At 47.0% G+C, this 24,629-nt stretch overlaps 1 protein-coding gene across 1 annotated transcript in view; it reads right to left on the reverse strand.

Moving 5' to 3' along the window:
• Window positions 1–277: 277 nt before the first annotated feature.
• The window catches only part of NEK3 (NIMA related kinase 3), a 56,788-nt gene continuing 32,436 nt past the window's right edge, over window positions 278–24,629 (reverse strand). Inside the window, exons 9-14 of the mRNA XM_075337304.1 lie at window positions 21,261–21,461; window positions 21,097–21,181; window positions 19,389–19,514; window positions 6,042–6,176; window positions 3,443–3,572; window positions 278–743 (exon numbers count right to left, since the gene is read on the reverse strand). Of these exons, the coding sequence (XP_075193419.1) occupies window positions 674–743; window positions 3,443–3,572; window positions 6,042–6,176; window positions 19,389–19,514; window positions 21,097–21,181; window positions 21,261–21,461 (747 nt within the window). The 3' untranslated portion in view covers window positions 278–673. The remainder of the gene's footprint in view (window positions 744–3,442; window positions 3,573–6,041; window positions 6,177–19,388; window positions 19,515–21,096; window positions 21,182–21,260; window positions 21,462–24,629) is intronic.

Genomic DNA, 24,629 nt, shown 5'->3' on the forward strand with positions numbered 1-24,629 from the left:
TAGGGTAGTCCCCTCTGCACTATGACTACCTTTCCGATATTTGTAGACCACTAATAAGTCTCCTCTCAGCCTTCTCTTTTTCAAACTAAACATCCCTAGTTTTTATAGCCGTTCTTCATATGACATGGTGTGCAGACCTTCTACCATCTTGATTGCTTTTCTCTGGACTTGCTCCAATATATCGATGTCTTTATTGAATTGGGGCGCCCATAACTGTACACAGTATTCCAGGTGGGTTCTGACCAGGGCAAAAAAAATTCACACAAAATTTCCCATATTGAAATTCCATAAACACATTTTTATTGATAAATAAGTAGTGTTCTACAGTAAGATTTGCGGGACCTTGGTCCAGGAGCCTTGTGAGTGGCCCGTGAAATTGCTTCTACCTGCCGCTTCCCCAGGGCCTCTTCTCATTAGTAGGCCGCTGTAACAATGACCTACCACTTGGCCTACTAATAAGGTTGAGATGCTGGGGCTTCAGCGAGGTAGGAGGCGGTTCACAGAGCTTTGATATGGTGGCCACGGACTACAGACGTGGTTGCAAGACCAGGGTACTGTTAATTTTTAAATGTCTATACTAAGAAGTCCATTCTCTTGTACTGCTATGTTGAGACAACGTTACACGATTTCCTTCAGAAGATGGTCGTCGGTCGTCAGAGGATAGTCATCGGTATTACTGGGAATCTGTCACCTTCTGCAGCTCAGAGACCCAGTCTGGATCCACCTCGTCTTCCTCAAAATCCCTGTAGTTTGGAGAATAAGAGAGCAGAATAATTTACTAGCATCACACAGGTGAACTGGATACAACGGTGCAGATTTCCAGCGCTTTACATTCAATGGCAACACTGTCCCAGTGGGGCTCACAATCTAAATTCCTCATCAGTATGTTTTTTTGGAGTGTGGAAGGAAACCCACACAAACACTGGGAGATGATACAAACTCCTTGCAGATGTTGTCCTTGGTGGGATTTGAACCCAGGACCCCAGCGCTGCAAGACCGCAGTGCTAACCACTGAGCCACCGTGCCACCCCGTGTGACATAACATCCAACAACATTATGGCAGAAGTGACTTGTGAAAGAAATGTTCTATGACGTCTATAAAGGGGCATGGTGACACAACCGCAATGGTTGTGTGAAATCCATTATGGGACCTTTTTTTTTTTCTACACAAAATAGTAGAGTGCATGTATGACAGCAACAAGAAAGCATTATGGGAATTGTGCCATGTCAATGTATTGTGCACATAGGAGGATTATAATGAGGGCAATCTGGTCCACTGTCCAGGGCCTGAGGCACCGGGGGCTCATGGCCAGATTGCCCTCATTATACTGTTTTATATACCTCCCTTCTGTTCCTTCGGTGCAGATCTTTGGGCAGGGAGCTTTCCTGGAACTACAGTGTCAGCAATACAGGGGCGTGATGATATAATCAGCCGACAGCAGCGTGTGCAAGACAGCCTGAAGAAGAAGTGGAGCCCCGGGGGAAGGAAAGCGAGGGGAGTATGAGTGTTTTGTTGTGTTAATTTGTATGTGTATGGGATGTGTGGGGGCTCATACTGTATGTATTTGGGGCTATATGAAAGCTCATGCTGTATATAAGGGGTGCTGTGTGTGGGCTCATGCTCTATATAAGGAACCATGTGTGGGCTCATGCTCTATATAGGGGGCCATGTGTGGGCTCATCTAATATATAAAGCTGAATGTGTGTGTGTGTGTGTGTGTGTGTGTGTGTGTGTGTCCGGGATTTGCATCTGCACCGTCGCAGCTACAGCCACAAAATTTTGCACACTCACACTTCTGGACCCCGAGAGCGTCATAGGCTATGTTTTGAGGGGAAATTTTAACCCCGTGCTTTACAGTTATTCACCAAAAAACCTGCCTCCATTAAAGCGAATTGAGCTGGGAGCCACAGTGCAGCCAGAACTTCAGAAGAATGCGCAGCCACGCCCTTAAATGGAATGTTGGCGTGTCACAATGCAGCCAGGGAAAGAGACAGACACAGACAGGGAAAGAGGCAGACACAGACAGGGTAAGAAACAGACATAGACAGGGTAAGAGACAGACACAAAGAGACAGACACAGGGAAACAGACAAACAGGGAAAGAGAAGGAAAGAGACAGACAGGGTAAGAGACAGACAAAGACAGGTAAAGAGACAGACAAAGAGACAGACACAGGGAAAGAGACAGACAAAGGGAAAGAGACAGACACAGGGAAAGAGACAGAAACAGGGAAAGAGACAGACACAGGGAAAGAGACAGACACGGAAAGAGACAGACACAGGGAAAGAGACAGACACAGGGAAAGAGACAGAGACAGACAGGGAATGAGACAGACAGGGAAAGTGACAGAGATAGATAGACAGGGAAAGAGATTAAGAAAGACGGAGAAAGAGACAGTCAGAGACAGACAGGGAAAGAGACAGACAGACAAAGAGATAGAGAGAGAGACAGAGAGATATATACAGAGGGGGAGACAGACATTATAATTACATTTATATCTATTTGTTTTGTGGTTTTTGTGTGCAGAATACATTTTTGTTAATACATTCTATTTTGATAACAGCAGTTATTAACCCGGGCGAAGCCGGGTAGTACAGCTAGTGCTCTATATAGGGGACCATGTGTGGGCTCATGCTGCATGTATGGGGCCATGTGTGGGCTCATACTGTATACAGGGGGCTATGTGTGGTCTCATACTGTATATAGGGGGCTATGTGTGGTCTCATAATGTATATAGGGGGCTATGTGTGCGCTCATGCTACATATAAGGGGGCTGTCTGTGGGCTCATATTGTATATAGTGGGGCCATTTGTGGGCTCATACTGTATGTAGAGGGCTATGTGCGGGATCATACTGTATATAGGGGGTTATGTGTGGGTTCATGCTGTATATAGTGGGGCTGTGTGTGGGCTCCTGCTGTATATAGAGGGGCTATGTTTGTGCTCATGCTGTGAGTAGGGGAGTTGCTGCCAGAGAAGTCAGTAGCACCCGGTGGAGCGAGTGCTTAGAATATGGAGGAGTCAGAAGAGATTGCTGCCAGCCCGAAAGATCATTCTGCCAACAGCGAATGTATATGGGGTGGCTTATATTTCAGAGTGCCCAGAGTGGAGGCTGCAGGCAGTTGGTTTTATCTTTTGGTAATAGCTATGAGTAATTTGGGGATTTAGAACTTTGAAGAGCTTGTAATTAAATAAATATATCCAGAAATGAGTGAGCGCAGAATCTTGGATCCAAGAAAACGACAAATGTTAAAAGGTGGACAGTCACCTTCACACTGGTTGGAGAGCATCACGATTAGGATTCTGAGACGTTTATCTTACCCGTCCCTGTATATGATATTATTAAATATAATGGAATCTTGGACGCTTTACTCCCGACAACTGGATCTTCTCTGTGGTTTGGAAACGTCAGGTACGAAATGAATGAGAAACATGAAACTCACGTGTCTTCATCATCAGATCTGGACGCCAGTCTCTCGGGATCCATCTCAATGTCTTCTTCTCGGCTGTCTGTGGCATCTGGAGCTTGGATGTTGTTAAAGAGCGGACCCTTCAGACAATCTTTAGGGGCTTCTGTTGTGCAGACAAATAACATCCAGACATATCAGAGGTTGCCAACCGTCTGTAGTTTTCAAGCCTCTATCAAATATGATCCATTGTATTAAATGGATAAATCCTATTAAAGAAGTATCTTCTGTACCTGAAGACCCAGCTAGATCATCTATTAGGCCCTGTGCCCTCGGGAGAAAATACCAGCGGAATTTTGTGCAGTTATTTCCTCAGGTTCACGCAGCAGCTTCCCGGAATCTACAGCTATCCATTGCTGTGGATTTCATGTGGAAATATTGCGGAAAACGTGCGGAATTCGAGTGTTATTCTTGCAGATTTCCCCCCCTGTATATCCATAGTGGAAAGGCAGGAAATCCGCAGGAATAATTGAAATGCAGTTACGTGCGGCTGCGGGAAATCCGCAGCATTTTTCGCAGGTGCAAAATCCATAGCATTGAAACAGCACTCCCCAAATCCCATAAGATAACATGGGGAGTGTCAGTACTTGCACAAACCTGCGGATTTATCTGGAAAATCTAGAAAATGTGCAGGTTTTTTGCAGCAAAGTCCACAGGTATTTTCTCCGGTGGGCACAGGGCCTTATTCTGGATACTGTGGAAGAACTATAATAGGGGGGAACCTTGGAGTCTGCGGGGACCCAAAAATTGTCCCTTTGGCCCATATAAGATGACCAATACTATTAGAGCTCAGAAAATTGGGAGCTCTGTTGGAGCGTTTGCATTGGGGCCCTGGAGCTTGGATATGTTGCAGAAACTGATCATACACAAATATGATCAGTCATAGAAGTCACATCATGATATCACTGTGGATATTTTATACTGGGACTTCTATAATGTAATAATGATATTTATAATACTAAAGATCCCTTATAGATCACCACCATATTCTGCAGCGCTGTACAACGAGACAAAGCGGGAAACAAAATAAGAAATAGTGAAAACTAACAACAAAAACTAACCAGGTAAGAAGATGGCAAAATTATCATTCAATTGATCACCTATTAAATATGTAGGGTTGAGTCAATTAAAGTGGTTGTGCAACTAGAAAATATTTTTTTATGCATAGATTGATTATAAATTATAAACTAATTAATATTTACCGTCCAGCGACCCCCATGGATCCTGCAGAGGCCGCTCTGGGGTCTGCATCCGCTCCAGAATCAGTGTTTATCCCATTCAAAAGTCACAGCCCTGCTGAAGCCTGTGATTAGCTGCAGCGGTCAGAGGAGTAGAACATCTGTATAGAAACATCCCATGATTGCGCTCTTCGATAAAGCCTGTAATTGGCTGCAGCGGTGCTGTGACTTACGAATGGGGTACACCACTTCCAGAACTAGCGTAGTTCTCCGGAGCAGCCTGTGCAGGATCTGCGGGGGATTTGGAAGGTGAATATGCCTCAGCTCATTATTTTCAATTACGGTAATCCATGCCTAAAAAAAAAAAAAAAAAAAAAAAAGTGTGGGACAACTTTTTTAATATTCAAAGTTATCAGTATCTATAAGGCAGTGACTTACAAGATGACTGGGGATCTGACCGCTGGAAGCGTGCGCACTACACTCCAATCATTGTCTATAACATTGAAATAGCCGACCGCTATACACGGCTTTCTCTGAAGTCCTATAGGTAATGAATTGAGCAGAGGTCCGCATGATTGACCTCTACTCCAATCAAACGAGGATATGCAGAGCCCTGTTTTCAGGATTGTTGGGGGTCTCAGTAGTCAGCCCTCCTTCAATCAGTAGGTTATCCCCTAGAAGATAGGTGTCAATATTGGGAAAGCCCCTTTAAAACTTGCTGTGAGTCGTACCCGTGGGGTACCCATGAATCCTGAGAATGCGGAGACAGCATTGCTTCAGTATCAGCTTTTCCCTTAACCGTGATGCTTCTGGCCAGCAGGAAGGAGGCACACTGAGGAGCAAGGTAGGAGGAGATTGAGATAACATTTCCAAAAGGACTATACAGCCATTCTGACATGAATTTTCATAGTAAGTACACCAGCCTCATTGGGTCCAAGATCTATTTAATTAAGCATGCAGTTTGCATTGTGAAATCTGGTAATAGATTTCCTTTAAAGTAGAATCTGACATCTGATATATGCTTCGCCATCCATGGGCAGCGTGTATCAGACCATGCGTGCCTGTATGAACCCAGTCATGTATTTTTAACTCCGAAATGCTGCGGTGCTTCAGAGAAAAAGGTACTTTTAATAGTATAATAATAATAATAATAGATGCGGGGTACCCTACTCGGACGTGCGGGTCCCCGGCAGCTTCTCGTCACCCGCTGCCCTGAACGGACAGGTTTCTACCAATGCGGCAGTATTTGCCTATAAGTCACTGACATCATCAATGTTAACAATGATGTCAAATCGTCACCATCAACAGTTACCAAACCTGATCCCCCCAGACCTGTGTAATGGAGTAATCATGCGGATCATCGTTATATGGATCTGTGTGTAACTCAGGACACGTACTGGATCTGTAGATGGTGTAGGTCTGGAATGCTGAGCAGAGATCCAGGTTATTCAGGATATGGAGGAGAGTTTCCGGCGCCTCTTTTTTCCATTCTTTCCTCTTCTCGTTCAGTCCATACTTTATAACACGGCCTCCTGTGTGCAGAAAGAAGCGTGAGACGAGTGATGTCTGCAGAAAACTGCACAGAGTAACAATACGAAGAGAAAGAGAAGAGAGAACCTGCAGCTGCTGATGGAAGGATATTCAGTGACATGGTCACATTGCATTCATACATTAAAGAGACGCTGACCCTCCCCAATTCATCTCTTATTTCCATGCTGCTTGCTGAGGAATGGGGTTAAAGGGAACCTGTTAGGTCCAATATGCACCCAAAAGCACGAGCAGTTCTGGGTGCATATTGCTAATCCCTGCCTAACCGTTCCTGTATCTACATAAATGAAATAAAAAAAAACCCTAATGAGAACCCGCTAAGATCCAAAGTAAAGGGAATAGTGCCAGAATATTAGTATTAAAAACTGATTTTTATTAATATACATGTCAAAATTACCATAGACAGAAGTGAAATATAAAATCAAATAAAGACAAGAAAATTCCCTAGTGTTCAGCAGCGGTATTACAGAACAATAAAGTGCTTAGTGCTATGACCAAATTTCCAATAAATAGATGTATTAAAGTGTTTGTAAGAATAGGTAAAAGGTACTCCCATAAAGTGCAACATGCAAGATATCTTTCAGTGTATCTGATAGAATGAGGTATGTGAAGCGATCCTATACTTTAGGGAATGGTCACAGGTCCTGTATGTCGCAATACCCCTACGCACATTTCAAGCGATGTCTTCCTCAGGGGGCGCTGAATCTAGTAGCATAGATAAAGTGATCTTTTGAAAAGTATTTCTAAAGATCCTTTATGATACGCTAATGAGCTCAGAGACTAGTCGCAAGGGTGTTATTTCCCCCGACTAGTCCGCCCTCTTAGCATGTTAGTATGCCCGCAGGGGTGTGCTAACATGCTATTCAATGCCCATTGTCCAGAATCATCAGCAGTGACGCACGTACCTGTGTCCGTTGTCATTGCCTCTCAGATGCTGCGTTTAGGCTCAGTGCTCATGATCAGAAGACACCGCAGTTCTGGTCATGCGCACTATGAAGCCAAGTGTACACGTCCCGGCTTCAGAGAGGTCTAGTGCGCATGACCAGAAGTGCTGGGACTTCTGATCATGCACACTGCCCGGCGTCTGATGCGGTGACAATAGACACAGGTACATGCGTCACCAAGGAAGACACTGGGCAATGGGCATTGAATAGCAAGATAGCACGCCCCAATGGAGGGCGGCCTATTCGGGGGAAATAACACTCTTGTGACTCGTCCCTGCGCTCATTAGCATATCATAAAGGATCTTTAGAAATACTTTTTCTAAAGATCTCTTTATCTATGCTACTAGATACAGGGACGGTTAGGCAGGGATTAGCAATATGCACCCAGAACTGCTCCTGGTTCTAGGTGCATAGGGGACCTGACAAGTTCTGACAAGTTCCCTTTAAAGGGGCTGTGCGATCGCTGGGACCTCAACCAGTACGTTTCTCTCTATTAACGCATATGCTCGACTGCCGTGACTTATGGGACTGAAAATGCCAAGCTTCAAAGCAGTCAGTCACTAACACTCTATTCTACCAATTGATTGGGGGTCTCAACGGTCGAACTCCCACTAAACTATCAGTCCCAACCTATCCTGTGGATTGCCTATATTAACTGGGCAACCCCTTTAGATAAGTTAAAAGGGATCTACCAGCACAAAATGACTGTTCAAACCAAGCCCAGTTGCTTGGTGTACCCTTGGTGTGACAATGCAGGTCAGTGCAACTTCTTGTAATCTCCACGTGTTTCCTTGATTGACAGCATTGAATTTACAGGAGCCAGAGCAAGGTAAAAAAAAAGTAGGTGAAATTTGCACTGAAGTATTCCAACAGCACCAAGGGTGCACCCAGTGTACGGCACCCTGCTGTGTTCCCCGGGGCACCAGCATTGAGCAGGGGAGCCAGTGCTGTGGGATATAATGGATTCTCCTCCACCATCTGCCTTATTGGATAAGGTCACTATGCCTTCGAGTGCACACACACATGAGCAGCTCACATTGCACTCAGAACTCACTGAATACTCAGGAGCCACAGCAGGACACATTGCCTCCTACTGCACAAACCACGGATGGTCCATGCTGGTATTATGGACATCGGTAAAGCAGTGTAGAAAAAAGGAAAAAATAAATTAATACCATTTCTGTATTGGTTTACCAGGCCTGGCCATGTTATATTTATGTATAGATAAGTAAAAAAAAAAAATATATATATATATATATATATATATATATATATATATATATATAATATATATATATATATATACAGTGCCTACAAGTAGTATTCAACCCCCTGCAGATTTAGCAGGTTTACACATTCGGAATTAACTTGGCATTGTGACATTTGGACTTTAGATCAGCCTGGAAGTGTGAAATGCACTGCAGCAAAAAAGAATGTTATTTTTTTTTTTAAATTGTGAAAAAGACAATTTTGTTTACTTACCGTAAATTCTTTTTGTTATAGTTCCGTATTGGGAGACCCAGACATTGGGTGTATAGCTTCTGCCTCCAGAGGACACACAAAGTACTACACTAAAAAGTGTAGCTCCTCCCTCTGAGCATATACACCCCCTGGATAACCAAATATAGCCAGTTTAGTGCAAAAGCTGAAGGAGAATAGCCACCCACAAGTAGAGATAGAGCAAGAACCGGAACAACCGGAGCCTCTGTCTACAACAACAGCCGGTGATAACACGCGGAACAAGAAACTGCCAACAGGCAACAGGGAGGGTGCTGGGTCTCCCAATACGGAACTATAAGAAAAAGAATTTACGGTAAGTAAACAAAATTCTCTTTTTCTTTATCGTTCCTATGGGAGACCCAGACATTGGGACGTCTCAAAGCAGTCCATGGGTGGGAATAAACAGAAAACTGAGAAGTAGGCGAAACCTAACTTCACAAATGGGCGACAGCCGCCTGAAGGATGCGACTGCCCAAGCTCGCATCTGCCGAAGCATGAGCATGCACTTGGTAGTGCTTCGAAAAGGTATGCAGACTAGTCCAAGTGGCAGCCTGACAGACCTGCTGAGCCGTAGCCTGGTGCCTGAAAGCCCAAGAGGCACCGACAGCTCTGGTCGAGTGTGCCTTGATCCCCGGCGGGGGAGGCACTTGAGTACACTGGTAGGCATCGGAAATGGCCGACCTAATCCAACGAGCTAGGGTCGGCTTAGAAGCCGAGAGGCCCTTACGCCGACCTGTGGTCAGCACAAAAAGAGAGGTGCACCGCCTAAGAACAGCGGTGCGAGACACATAGATCCGGAGCGCCCGCACCAGATCCAGAGTATGCAACGCTTTTTCAAAGCGATGAACAGGAGCCGGACAAAAGGAAGGCAGGGAAATGTCCTGGTTAAGGTGGAAAGGAGATACCACCTTAGGGAGAAAGTCCGGAGTCGGACGGAGAACCACCTTGTCTTGATGAAAAACCAAAAAAGGTGACTCCGAAGAGAGCGCAGCCAAATCAGAGACTCTCCTGAGGGAAGTTATGGCCACTAGAAAGACCACTTTCTGTGAAAGACGAGACAAAGAAACCTCCCTATGAGGCTCACAGGGGGGTTTCTGCAAAGCCGTGAGGACCAGATTAAGGTCCCAGGAATCCAAAGGCCGCCGGTAAGGCGGAATGATGTGAGATGCGCCCTGCATGAAGGTGCGCACTTGAGCCAGCCGGGCGATACGCCGCTGGAACAACACTGACAGAGCCGAGACCTGTCCCTTGAGGGAATTGAGGAATAGTCCTAGCTGCAGACCGGACTGTAGAAAGGACAGGAGGGTCGGCAAGGAAAAAGGCCAAGGAGCATGGCCGGAAGAGCGACACCAGGACAGGAAAATTCTCCAGGTCCTGTGATATATTTTGGCCGAGGAAGACTTCCGAGCCCGAGTCATAGTGGAGATGACTTCAGGAGGGATACCAGAAGTCGTCAAGATCCAGGACTCAAGAGCCACGCCGTCAATCTGAGAGCCGCAGAATTCTGGCGGAAAAACGGACCTTGTGAGAGAAGGTCTGGACGGTCCGGAAGATGCCACGGCACCTCTACGGACAGATGGAGCAGGTCTGGGTACCAAGCTCGCCTGGGCCAGTCTGGAGCAATGAGAATGACTCGACGGCCCTCCATTCTGATCTTGCGCAGAACTCTGGGCAAGAGAGCTAGAGGGGGAAACACGTAGGACAGACGAAACTGGGACCAGTCTTGAACCAGAGCGTCCGCGGCGAAGGCCTGAGGATCGTGGGAGCGAGCCACGTAAACCGGAACCTTGTTGTTCTGCAGGGATGCCATTAGATCCACTTCCGGAGTGCCCCACTTGCGGCAGATTGACCGAAACACTGCCGGATGCAGAGCCCACTCACCGCTGTCCACGGTTTGACGGCTGAGATAATCTGCCTCCCAGTTTTCCACGCCTGGGATGTGGACTGCGGATATGGTGGACTTGGAGTCCTCCGTCCACTGAAGGATGCGTTGAACCTCCAACATTGCCAGGCGGCTGCGTGTCCCGCCCTGGTGATTGATGTAGGCAACCGCTGTCGCGTTGTCTGACTGAACTCGAATGTGCTTGCCCGCCAACAGGTGGTGAAAGGCTAAGAGAGCTAGAAGCACAGCTCTGATTTCCAGCACATTGATCGAGAGGGCTGATTCGGACGGAGTCCAAGTGCCCTGCGCTCTGTGGTGGAGATATACTGCTCCCCAGCCGGATAGACTGGCATCCGTGGTGAGGATCACCCAGGACGGGGACAGGAAGGAGCGCCCCTGAGACAGAGAGAGGGGCCGAAGCCACCACTGAAGGGAGCCCCTGGTCTGTGGCGACAGAGCCACTAACCTGTGCAAGGAGGAAGTCCGCTTGTCCCAACAGCGGAGAATGTCCAGCTGCAGAGGTCGCAGATGGAACTGGGCAAAGGGAACCGCTTCCATTGACGCCACCATCTGACCCAGCACCTGCATTAGGTGCCTGATGGACTGACGGCGGGGCCTCAGCAAAGAGCGCACCACCAGATGGAGGGACTGCTGTTTGACTAAGGGCAGCTTCACAAGTGCCGGCAGAGTCTCGAATTGCATCCCTAGGTACGTGAGCTTCTGGGTCGGAGTCAGAGTGGACTTGGGCAGATTGACAAGCCACCCGAATTGGACTAGAGTGGCGAGAGTGAGCGAGACACTCCGCTGACAGTCTGCACTGGATGAAGCCTTGACTAGAAGGTCGTCCAGGTAAGGAATCACTGCCAACCCCTGGAGGTGCAGAACCGCAACCACTGCTGCCATGACCTTGGTGAATACTCGAGGGGCCGTGGCTAACCCGAAGGGGAGAGCCACGAATTGAAAATGTTCCTCTCCGATTGCAAAACGTAGCCAACGCTGGTGTGAAACTGCAATTGGCACATGCAGATAGGCATCTCTGATGTCGATGGATGCTAGGAAATCTCCTTGGGTCATTGAGGCAATGACTGATCGCAGAGACTCCATGCGAAAATGCCGCACCTGAACATGCTTGTTGAGAAGCTTGAGATCCAGGATGGGCCGGAAGGAACCGTCCTTTTTGGGGACTAGGAAGAGATTTGAGTAGAAACCTCTGAACCGTTCCCGGGCGGGAACCGGTACAATTACTCCGTTGGCCTGCAAGGATGCCACGGCCTGAGAGAAGGCGGCGGCCTTGGAGCAGGGGGGAGTTGACAGAAAAAATCTGTTTGGCGGGCTGGAAGAGAATTCTATCCTGTAGCCGTGGGAGATGATATCCCGCATCCACTGATCGGAGACGCGTTGAAACCACACGTCGCCAAAGTGGGAGAGCCTGCCACCGACCAAGGACGTTGCTGGCGCGGCCAGATAGTCAAGAGGAGGCTGCCTTAGTGGCAGCAGCTCCTGCGGTCTTCTGAGGACGCGGCTTCGTGCGCCAGTTGGGTTTTTGGTCCTTGGCTGAGTTAGTGGACGAGGCCGAGGGCTTAGAGGACGACCAGTTGGAGGAACGAAAGAAACGAAACCTCGACTGGTTCCTGCCCTGGACAGGTTTCCTGGTTTTAGTTTGTGGCAAGGAAGTACTCTTCCCGCCAGTAGCTTCCTTAATAATTTCATCCAGTTGTTCACCGAACAGCCTGGACCCAGCAAATGGGAGCCCAGCAAGGTACTTCTTTGAAGAAGCGTCTGCCTTCCACTCTCAAAGCCACAAGATCCTGCGGATAGCGAGGGAATTAGCCGAAGCCACCGCAGTGCGGTGAGAAGCCTCCAGCATGGCAGACATGGCATAGGATGAAAAGGCTGAAGCCTGGGAAGTTAAGGCAACCATTTCGGGCATAGAGTCCCTGGTGAGGGAATGCATCTCCTCTAGAGAAGCAGAGATGGCTTTGAGAGCCCACACTGCTGCAAAAGATGGGGAGAACGAGGCCCCTGCCGCCTCATATACAGATTTGGCCAGAAGGTCAACCTGGCGGTCAGTGGAATCCCTAAGTGAGGTGCCATCAGCCACTGATATAACTGTCCGGGCTGAGAGTCTAGACACCGGAGGGTCTACCTTTGGTGAATGAGCCCACTCCTTGACCACCTCTGGTGGAAAGGGAAAACGGTCATCAGAACCACGCTTTGGGAAGCGTTTGTCAGGACAAGCCCTAGGCTTGGTCACAGTGGCCTGAAAACTGGAGTGGTTAAAGAACACACTCCTTGTTCTCTTAGGCAAGGTAAACTGGTGCTTTTCTGCCAGAGAGGGTTGCTCCTCTGATACTGGCGGATTGAGGTCCAGTACAGAATTAATGGACGCAATCAAATCACTAACATCTGCGTCACCTTCGGATAGATCAATGGGGCACATGGAGGTAGCGTCCGAGCCCCCAGTAAAGGCATCCTCCTCGTCCTACGAGTCAGCTCGTAAATCAGAGCCGCGGGACGAGGAAGGAGAGGGGACCCTGCGTATCCTTTTAGGAGGACGGGGTCTGGGAGCAGATGAAGAATCCTCTGTGAGCTCTGCTGAGCGAGCCGTAGCAGCAGAGGCGCCCTGAGAAGGGGGCTGATGCATGCTCAACAGAGTCCGGGACAACTCTCCCATGGAGTTGGCAAAAGACTGGGAGATAGACTTAGAGAAGGATTCTACCCAAGCCGGGGGTTCAGCCACCGGAGCCGGAGCAGCCGGAGGGACCACTGGGGATGAGACTCCAGGCTGAGGCACCACCATGTTAGAGCAGGCATCCCAATGTGGATATGTGCTCGGTTCAGGCAGTACGAGCTTACATGCAGTGCATATTGAGTACAGCCTTGCTCCTCGTGTGAGACATGCTGCTGAAGTGGGGGCTCTGAGCCAGAATGACCCCCAGAGAGTATATAAGCAGGTCCACAACCGGAGGTTGTGGCTTACCCGACCGTTTGTGTGCCCTCCAGATCCCACAGCCCGGACCCCCAGAGAGATGCTGCAGCCAGCGCCGATCGCTGTGAGAACGCTGATAAAATGGCGCCGGAGCGAGGAGAGGGGGCGGGGCCTACTCTAAGAGCGGGATCCGGAGGGCCAAGGAGAGATACAGGGGAGGGAATATTTCCTCAGAGAGGAGTGTCCCTCCCCTGTGCCGAACGGCCGCTGGGCAGAGCCGCACTGTCCCTCTGCATGATTGACATGCAGGGGCAGTGAAATCGAAACTAGGCCTCAGGCGAAGCCGGGGCCTAAATTTAACGATGCGGCCGGCGCGCAGGCACCATCGGCGCGGTTCTCAGGTGAAAACCAGAGAATCGGCCGGAAATGTCAGAATAGATACACAGCCCACTCTCCCCAACAATAAAGTACAAGGGACCCCCCGACAATAACGTCTCAGATACTTAGCTTGTGAGACGCAGGGCCAGGTCCCTGAGGGATGAGTGCTCCGTCCGGCAGGATCCTTAAGGGCTGCGGATGGAGACCGGTCTCCTGCAAGGCAGGGAGAACCGTGCTGGCTCCCACTTCAAGCCAGAGCCCGAGGGATGGTGAAGGAGCGCGGCATGTAAGGCTCCAGCCCTGAAAACAACCTTAACAACACCGCCGACATAGTGGGGTGAGAAGGGACATGCCGGGAGTCCAGGCTTGGACCCGCTTTTCTTCAAACTCTTTCCAAAAATCAAAAATCAGATGAGAATGCATGTGTGGATGTGTGCCTCCTGAACACAAAGCATTGAACTGGCTATATTTGCTTATCCAGGGGGTGTATATGCTCAGAGGGAGGAGCTACACTTTTTAGTGTAGTACTTTGTGTGTCCTCCGGAGGCAGAAGCTATACACCCAATGTCTGGGTCTCCCATAGGAACGATTAAGAAAAGTTTATTCAGAGGGTCATTTATTATTCAACCCCTCCAACCCCCAGAATTCTGTTTGGTTCCCCTAAAGTATAAAGAAGTATTTCAGGCACAAAGAACAATGAACTTCACATGTTTGGATTAATTATCTCTTTTTCCAGCCTTTTCTGACTAATTAAGACCCTCCCCATACTTGTGAACAGCACTCATACATGGTCAACATGGGAAAGACAAAGGAGCATTCCAAGGCCATCAGAGACAAGATCGTGGAGGGTCACAAAGCTGACAAGGGGTACAAAACCCTTTCCAAGGAGTTGGGCCTACCTGTCTCCACTGTTGGGAGCATCATCCGGAAGTGGAAGGCTTATGGAACTACTGTTAGCCTTCCACGGCCTGGACAGCCTTTGAAAGTTTCCACCCGTGCCGAGGCCAGGCTTGTCCGAAGAGTCAAGGCTAACCCAAGGACAACAAGGAAGGAGCTCCGGGAAGATCTCATGGCAGTGGGGACATTGGTTTCAGTCAATACCATAAGTAACGTACTCCACCGCAATGGTCTCCGTTCCAGACGAGCCCGTAAGGTACCTTTACTTTCAAAGCGTCATGTCAAGGCTTGTCTACAGTTTGCTCATGATCACTTGGAGGACTCTGAGACAGACTGGTTCAAGGTTCTCTGGTCTGATGAGACCAAGATCGAGATCTTTGGTGCCAACCACACATGTGACGTTTGGAGACTGGATGGCACTGCATACGACCCCAAGAATACCATCCCTACAGTCAACCATGGTGGTGGCAGCATCATGCTGTGGGGCTGTTTCTCAGCCAAGGGGCCTGGCCATCTGGTCCGCATCTATATGAAGATGGATAGCACGGACTACCTGGAGATTTTGGCCAAGAACCTCCGCTCCTCCATCAAGGATCTTAAGATGGGTCGTCATTTCATCTTCCAACAAGACAACGACCCAAAGCACACGGCCAAGAAAACCAAGGCCTGGTTCAAGAGGGAAAAAATCAAGGTGTTGCAGTGGCCTAGTCAGTCTCCTGACCTTAACCCAATTGAAAACTTGTGGAAGGAGCTCAAGATTAAAGTCCACATGAGACACCTAGATAACTTGGAGAAGATCTGCATGGAGGAGTGGGCCAAGATAACTCTAGAGACCTGTGCCGGCCTGATCAGGTCTTATAAAAGACGATTATTAGCTGTAATTGCAAACAAGGGTTATTCCACAAAATATTAAACCTAGAGGTTGAATAATAATTGACCCACACTTTTATGTTGAAAATTTATTACAATTTAACTGAGCAACATAACTTGTTGGTTTGTAAGATTTATGCATCTGTTAATAAATCCTGCTCTTGTTTGAAGTTTGCAGGCTCTAACTTATTTGCATCTTATCAAACCTGCTAAATCTGCAGGGGGTTGAAGACTACTTGTAGGCACTGTGTATATATATATATATATATATATATATATATATATATATATATATTAGTTGAAAGTACCAAAATATGAAGAAATAAAGTAAAATAAATACATTTAAAGTTTTTTAATTATAAAGGAGGTTTTTATAAATACAGCTCTGCCAAAAATTAAGAGACCACTGCAAAATGTTCAGTTTTTCGGATTTTTCCCTTTATAGGTATATTTTGGGGTACAATGTACATTGTTCTTTTATTCTATAAACTACTGACAAAATGTCTCCGAATTTCCAAGCAATAAATTTTGTATTTATTTTCTGAAAATGAGAAATGGTCAAAATAACAAAACAATGCATTGCTTTCAGACCTCAAATAATGCAAAGAAAACAAGTTCATAATCATTTAGAAACAACAATACTAATAATGTTTTACCTCAGGAAGAGTTCAGAAATCAATATTTTGTGGAATAACCATGATTTGTAATCCCAGCTTTCATGCGTCTTGGCTGCTTTCCACCAGTCTATCACACTGCTTTTGGGTGACCTTATGCCACCTTATGCAAAAATTTAAGCAGTTCTTTGTTTTATGGCTTGTGACTATCCATCTTCCTCTTGATTACCTTCCAGAAGTTTTCAATGGGGTTCAGGTCCTTTGCAAAGTTTAATCTGCCCAATTCCAGCCTTGCAAAGCTGAAAGTTAGACTCATCAGAGAAGATGACCTTACTCCAGAAATTGGGCTGGAATTGGGCAGATTAAACTTTGCGAAGAACGTATGAATAAAGCCGCATACAAGGTTATCCTGGAAAAACAGTTACTTTTTTCTGCTCAAGCAATGTTCCCCAACTTTGAGGACTGGTTTTTCCAGCAGGACAATGCGCCATGCCATCCAGGTAGGTCAATCAATGTGTGGCTGAAGGACCACCACTTCAAAACCCTGTCAAGGCCAGCCCAATCTCCAGACCTGAACTTCATTGAAAACCTGCGGATATAATAATCAAGAGGAAGATGGATAGTCACAAGTCATCAAACAAACAAGAACTGCTTACATTTTTGCACCAGGAGTGGCATAAAGTCACCCAAAAGCAGTGTGACAGACTGGTGAAAAGCATGCCAAGACGCATGAAAGCTGTGATGGGATTAAAAATCATGGTTATTCCACAAAATATTGATTTCTGAACTCTTCCGGAGTTAAAACATTATTAGTATTGTTGTTTCTAAATCATTATGAACTTGTTTTCTTTGCATTATTTGAGGTCTGAAAGCAATGCATTTTTTTGTTATTTTGACCATTCCTCATTTTCAGAAAATAAATACAAAATGTATTGCTTGTAAATTCGGAGACATGTTGTCAGTAGTTTATAGAATAAAAAAACACGTAAAAAACCACGTAAAAAAAAAAAAAGTATACCTATAAACAGGAAAAATCAGAAAAGCTGAAAATTTTGCATTGGTCTCCTAATATTTGCCAAAGCTGTATACAGTTAGGTCCAGAAATATTTGGACAGTGACACAATTTTCGCGAGTTGGGCTCTGCATGCCACCACATTGGATTTGAAATGAAACCTCTACAACAGAATTCAAGTGCAGATTGTAACGTGTAATTTGAAGGTTTGAACAAAAATATCTGATAGAAATTGTAGGAATTGTACACATTTCTTTACAAACACTCCACATTTTAGGAGGTCAAAAGTAATTGGACAAATAAACCAAACCCAAACAAAATATTTTTAATTTCAATATTTTGTTGCGAATCCTTTGGAGGCAATCACTGCCTTAAGTCTGGAACCCATGGACATCACCAAACGCTGGGTTTCCTCCTTAATGCTTTGCCAGGCCTTTACAGCCGCAGCCTTCAGGTCTTGCTTGTTTGTGGGTCTTTCCGTCTTAAGTCTGGATTTGAGCAAGTGAAATGCATGCTCAATTGGGATAAGATCTGGTGATTGACTTGGCCATTGCAGAATGTTCCACTTTTTTGCACTCATGAACTCCTGGGTAGCTTTGGCTGTATGTTTGGGGTCATTGTCCATCTGTACTATGAAGCGCCGTCCGATCAACTTTGCGGCATTTGGCTGAATCTGGGCTGAAAGTATATCCCGGTACACTTCAGAATTCATCCGGCTACTCTTGTCTGCTGTTATGTCATCAATAAACACAAGTGACCCAGTGCCATTGAAAGCCATGCATGCCCATGCCATCACGTTGCCTCCACCATGTTTTACAGAGGATGTGGTGTGCCTTGGATCATGTGCCATTCCCTTTCTTCTCCAAACTTTTTTCTTCCCATCATTCTGGTACAGGTTGATCTTTGTCTCATCTGTCCATAGAATACTTTTCCAGAACTGAGCTGGCTTCATAAGGTGTTTTTCAGCAAATTTAACTCTGGCCTGTCTATTTTTGGAATTGATGAATGGTTTGCATCTAGATGTGAACCCTTTGTATTTACTTTCATGGAGTCTTCTCTTTACTGTTGACTTAGAGCAGGGGTGGGGAACCTCCGGCCCGCGGGCCGTATGCGGCCCGCCATGACCTTTTCTGCGGCCCCCGGGCACATTCCACAGTCCACAGAGCTCGGGAGGCAGAAGCGTCTTGCTTGCTGCTGGCCCTTTAAACCCTGTATGGCTTACGTCCTCATGCTAGTGCTGTATTTACTTTCATGGAGTCTTCTCTTTACTGTTGACTTAGAGACAGATACACCTACTTCACTGAGAGTGTTCTGGACTTCAGTTGATGTTGTGAACGGGTTCTTCTTCACCAAAGAAAGTATGCGGCGATCATCCACCACTGTTGTCATCCGTGGACGCCCAGGCCTTTTTGAGTTCCCAAGCTCACCAGTCAATTCCTTTTTTCTCAGAATGTACCCGACTGTTGATTTTGCTACTCCAAGCATGTCTGCTATCTCTCTGATGGATTTTTTCTTTTTTTTCAGCCTCAGGATGTTCTGCTTCACCTCAATTGAGAGTTCCTTAGACCGCATGTTGTCTGGTCACAGCAACAGCTTCCAAATGCAAAACCACACACCTGTAATCATCCCCAGACCTTTTAACTACTTCATTGATTACAGGATAACGAGGGAGACGCCTTCAGAGTTAATTGCAGCCCTTAGAGTCCCTTGTCCAATTACTTTTGGTCCCTTGAAAAAGAGGAGGCTATGCATTACAGAGCTATGATTCCTAAACCCTTTCTCCGATTTGGATGTGAAAACTCTCATATTGCAGCTGGGAGTGTGCACTTTCAGCCCATATTATATATATAATTGTATTTCTGAACATGTTTTTGTAAACAGCTAAAATAACAAAACTTGTGTCACTGTCCAAATATTTCTGGACCTAACTGTATATGTATTTTTTCCTCTTGTATGACTTTAATTATTATGGGGTTTTCCAGATGTATTACTGATTCCTCAATATAAGGCAGAATAGATGGGAAGTGACCCGCATTATGATGAGGGGTCTGCGCTGCGGTGCTAACAGTCGGACCCCTGATGATCCTATATAATGTATGTACAGTATATTCTATCCTAATTACGGTTGATACATGTTCCATACATTCTCCACTACACTGTGACCCGTCACCTTCACTTCTGTTTGCTCCGATGCTTGATGTGAGGATAGAGGCATTTTCTAGAAGGTCTGGGACGGTCTCGGTGGCTTCTTTCTTCCATTGTCTTCTTCCTGATACCGGGAATCTGGATTCATGAGCTATAGAAAAAATAAAAGTGGAAAACTAACTTTTTCCCGGTAACATGAATAACTTGGTGTCAGTCATGTTGTTTATATAATAATAAACTCTTTTCGGAAATATATTTATCTGATCGGTGTCCCGGATGCAGATGTTTTTGTCTTCTTCCAACTTAAGTGATCCCCAAACACTTATCTCTGTAAAATAGCAAATAAATCAGGCACTCACCCTCCCCAGGTCCAGGGCTGCCTCTCTGCTGCTGCTCTGGTATCTGTGTTTTGGCAGCAGCGGTGTAGTCATGACCACAGTGCACTTCACCGCTGCACCCAATCACTGATCTCAGCGGCTCTGTAGATGTAGACTGCACAAGATGCTGAGCTCAGTGATCGGCTGCAGCGGTGATGTGAGCTGTAAACATGACATCACTGCTGAAGCCAAAGCACAGAAACTGGAGCAGCGGCAGAGAGGCAGCACTGGACCTGGGGAGGGTCGGGGCATATTTATTTTACAGGACAGGTGTTTTTTAAAGTAGAAAACCCCTTTAGTCAATAGTCCATCATACAATATGGTCATTTATAATACAAAAATATGGTCAGACCCTCACTGATCAGCAGGGGCTGTCACTTGGGCTGGCCTAGATTCTGTATTTTGTGGTCCAAGGGCAGACTGGTCTTGGATTGTGATTTAATATTATTAAAAATGTGATCCACTTCTGGGGACATTGTTTTTATATGTAAATTAATGTATTTGAGGCGAAAAATAATTTTTGCAATTCATCTTCAATAAAAATTCTGCACCGTTTGCCTTTTACAGGCTTTTTGTTCCCCTGGAAATTTCATTATGATGTGGTCTGTGGTTATAATTGAGCAAAGAGAAGCTAAAATAAAAAAGAAATAAAAAAATCAGAAACTCTCCAATTGGACAGTCAGAATGAGCTCACTTATGGTTTCTTAGTTAACTCATTCTTCAGTTAGTGGTAGTAATATAGCTAGAAAAACAGAAGCGCTGATAGGGTCTTACCAGATAAATAAACAAGGTAATATATGATATAATACACTCACCAGATGTGGTTGTGAAGGGTCAAACCACTATAGATAGCATGAGATAATGGCGGCTGCCGCGGCCCCACGTGGAAATGTCTTCAAAGCAGGAGGAGAAAAAGGGTTAATGCAGCGCAATCCACCAGAATAAGATGTGGAGATGTTGATAGAATAATAACGCTTTTATTCCATAGGTATACGCGTTTCGAGGTATGAAGACCTCTTCCTCAGGACCAGAATATCAAGTTTGTTGATATTCTGGTCCTGAGGAAGAGGTCTTCATACCTCGAAACGCGTATACCTATGGAATAAAAAAGTTATTAATCTATCAACATATCCACATCTTATTCTGGCCGATTGCGCGGCATTAACCCTTTTCTCCTCCTGCTTTGAAGACACTCAGTTAGTGATAGACAGTACAACACAGAGGCTGTTTTAAGGCAAATATTGCAAAATATGCAATAAAGCACAAAAAAAGTACATCTAAGAAAAACGTTTTTCCCAAAAATGTGGACACCCCCTTTAACAACTGAAATAAGTGAACACATGAGTACATTAATACCGTCAGAAGAAGCTTCCTGCTGTTCTGTTACATTCTGGATCACTGAGGCAGATTCTTCATGTTTAAGGTCCGAGTTGTCATCAAGCTATTAATAAAAGGCAGAACATTCAGAGGACAAGGCATGACTCCCCATAACACCAGAGTCTGGGATCATCACTACTTACCTGGGCAGATGCACATAAATTCACCATTTTTAGCAGGCCTCTTCTCTTCAGTATAGTGTTCACTGACGGTCGCTGTCGGGGGTTTTGGCGAAATATCTGTTTAATAAGACTCCGCAGCTCATAAGAGTATTGAGACGGCAGCGGACTGTACGTCCCGTGACAAATCTTCAGAATTAGATTCTTCCAGCTCCCTGCTTGAAACTTTACATAGGGGATAAAAAATAAAAACAAACAAGCAAACATATAAAAACCTACATAGTAAAATAAAAGAAGGGAATTTTGTTTACTTACCGTAAATTCCTTTTCTTCTAGCTCCTATTGGGAGACCCAGACAATTGGGTGTATAGCTTCTGCCTCCGGAGGCCACACAAAGTATTACACTTTAAAAAGTGTAACCCCTCCCCTCTGCTATACACCCTCCCGTGCATCACGGGCTCATCAGTTTTGGTGCCAAAGCAGGAAGGAGGAAACTTATAAATTGGTCTAAGGTAAATTCAATCCGAAGGATGTTCGGAGAACTGAAACCATGAACCAAAAGAACAATTCAACATGAACAACATGTGTACACAAAAGAACAACAGCCCGAAGGGAATAGGGGCGGGTGCTGGGTCTCCCAATAGGAGCTAGGAGAAAAGGAATTTACGGTAAGTAAACAAAATTCCCTTCTTCTTTGTCGCTCCATTGGGAGACCCAGACAATTGGGATGTCCAAAAGCAATCCCTGGGTGGGTAAAAGAATACCTCGATAAAAAGAGCCGAAAAACGGCCCCCTCTTACAGGTGGGCAACTGCCGCCTGAAGGAGTCGCCTACCTAGGCTGGCGTCTGCCGAATCATCGGCATGCACCTGATAGTGTTTCGTGAAAGTGTGCAGACTCGACCAGGTAGCCGCCTGACACACCAGCCGAGCCGTAGCCTGGTGTCGCAATGCCCAGGACACCGACGGCTCTGGTAGAATGGGCCTTCAGCCCTGCAGGAATCGGAAGCCTAAAAGAACGGTAGGCTTCAAGAATCGGTTCCTTGATCCACCGAGCCAAGGTTGACTTGAAAACCTGAAATCCCTTACTCTGGCCCGCGATAAGGACAAGAGCGCATCAGACCGGCGCAGGGGCGCCGTGCGAGACATGTAGAGCCGGAGTGCTCTCACCAGATCTAATAAATGCAAATCCTTTTCACATTGGTGAACTGGATGCGGACCCAAAGAGGGGGAGACGATATCCTGATTGAGATGAAACGGGGATACCTTAGGGAGAAAGTCCGGACCGGACGTAGAACCACCCTATCCTGGTGAAACACCAGGAAGGGGGCTTTGCATGACAGCGCTGCTAGCTGAGACACTCTTCTGAGTGATGTGACCTCCACTAGGAAGGCCACCCTTTGCGAAAGGCGAGATAGAGAGATCCCGCATCGGCTCGAAAAGTGGCTTTTGAAGAGTCGTCAGCACCCTGTTAAGATCCGAGGGTGTTAACGGACGCTTGTGAGGTGGGACCGGAAAGCGCCGATACTTGTCCCTTGAGAGAGCCGAGAGACAAGCCCTTGTCCATTCCGGATTGAAGAAACGAAAGAAAAGTGGGCAAGGCAAACGGCCAGGGAGTAAAACCCTGATCGGAGCACCAGGATAAGAAGATCCTCCAAGTCCTGTGATAGATCTTGGCGGACGTTGGTTTCCTGGCCTGTCTCATGGTGGCAATGACATCTGGAGATATCCCTGATGACGTTAGGAGCCAGGACTCAATGGCCACACAGTCAGGTTTAGAGCCGCAGAATTCAGAAGGAAATATGGCCCTTGAGGCAGCAAGTCTGGTCGGTCTAGGAGTGTCCACGGTTGACCCACCGTGAGGTGCCACAGATCCGGGTACCACGATCACCTCGGCCAGTCTGGAGCGACGAGGATGGCGCGGCGACAGTCTGACCTGATCTTGCGTAACACTCTGGGCAGTAGTGCCAGAGGAGGAAAAACATAAGGCAGTCGAAACTGCGACCAGTCGTGAACTAGCGCGTCTGCCGCCAGAGCTCTGTGATCCTTGGACCAAGCCATGAATGCCGGGACTTTGTTGTTGTGCCGAGACGCCATTAGATCGACGTCCGGCGTTCCCCGGCGGCAACAGATCTCTAGAAACACGTCCGGGTGAAGAGACCATTCCCCTGCATCCATGCCCTGGCGACTGAGAAAATCTGTTTCCCAGTTTTCTACGCCCGGGATGTGAACTGCGGAGATGGTGGAGGCTGTGGCTTCCGCCCACAGCCGAATCCGCCGAACTGCTCGGAAGGCTTGACGACTGCGCGTGTGCCGCCCTGGTGGTTGATGTACGCAACCGTCGTGGCGTTGTCCGACTGAATTCGGATCTGCCTGCCCTCCAGCCACCGCTGGAACACCTTTAGGGCTAGATCCACTGCCCTTATCTCCAGAACATTGATCTGAAGGGAGGACTCTGTCGGAGTCCAGGTTCCCTGAGCCGAGTGGTGGAGGAAGACCGCTCCCCACCCTGACCGACTCGCGTCCGTCGTGACCACAGCCTCAGCTGGGGGCCGGAAGGATTTTTCCTCCGCCCAGGAAGTGGAAAGAAGACACCACTGAAGAGAGGTTTTGCTGCAAGGGAAGAGAGACGTTCTTGTCTAGGGACGTCGACCTCCTGTCCCATTTGCGGTGTCCGATAGAATCGGACGCAGACGAAACTGCGCAAGGGAACTGCCTCCATTGCTGCCACCATCTTCCCTAGGAAGTGCATGAGGCACCTCAAGGGGTGTGACTGGGCCCGAAGGAGAGATTGCACCCCTGTCTGCAGTGAACGCTGTTTGTCCAGCGGAAGCTTCACTATCGCTGAGAGAGTATGAAACTCCATCCCGAGGCAAGTCAGTGATTGGGTCGGTGTCAGTTTTGACCTTGGAAATTTGATGATCCACCCGAACCCCTGGAGGGTCTCCAGAGCAATGGTCAGGTTGAGTTGACATGCCACCCAGGAGGGTGTCTTGACTAGAAGATCGTCTAGGTAAGTGATCACCGAGTGGCCCTGTAGGACCGCCACCACTGCTGCCATGACCTTGGTGAAGATCCGTGGGGCTGTCGCCAGGCCGAATGGCAGTGCCACGAACTGAAGTGTTCGTCCCTGATGGCGAAACGCAGAAAGCGTTGAAGCTCGGGTGCGATCGGCACATGGAGATAAGCATCCTTGATGTCAATTGATGCTAGGAAGTCTCCTTGTGACATCGAGGCTTCAGAGTGTTTACCGCCTGAAAAAGTGCATCGGCTCGCTCGGGGGGCGGAGATGTTTTGAAGAAACTAGTCGGAGGACGAGAGCAGAGCTCTATCCTGTAACATTGAGACAGAATGTCTCTCACCCATCGGTCTTGGACATGTGGCCACCAGGCGTC

The sequence above is a fragment of the Anomaloglossus baeobatrachus genome, chromosome 2 (genome assembly GCF_048569485.1).
Source record: "Anomaloglossus baeobatrachus isolate aAnoBae1 chromosome 2, aAnoBae1.hap1, whole genome shotgun sequence".
Classification (NCBI taxonomy): domain Eukaryota; kingdom Metazoa; phylum Chordata; class Amphibia; order Anura; family Aromobatidae; genus Anomaloglossus; species Anomaloglossus baeobatrachus.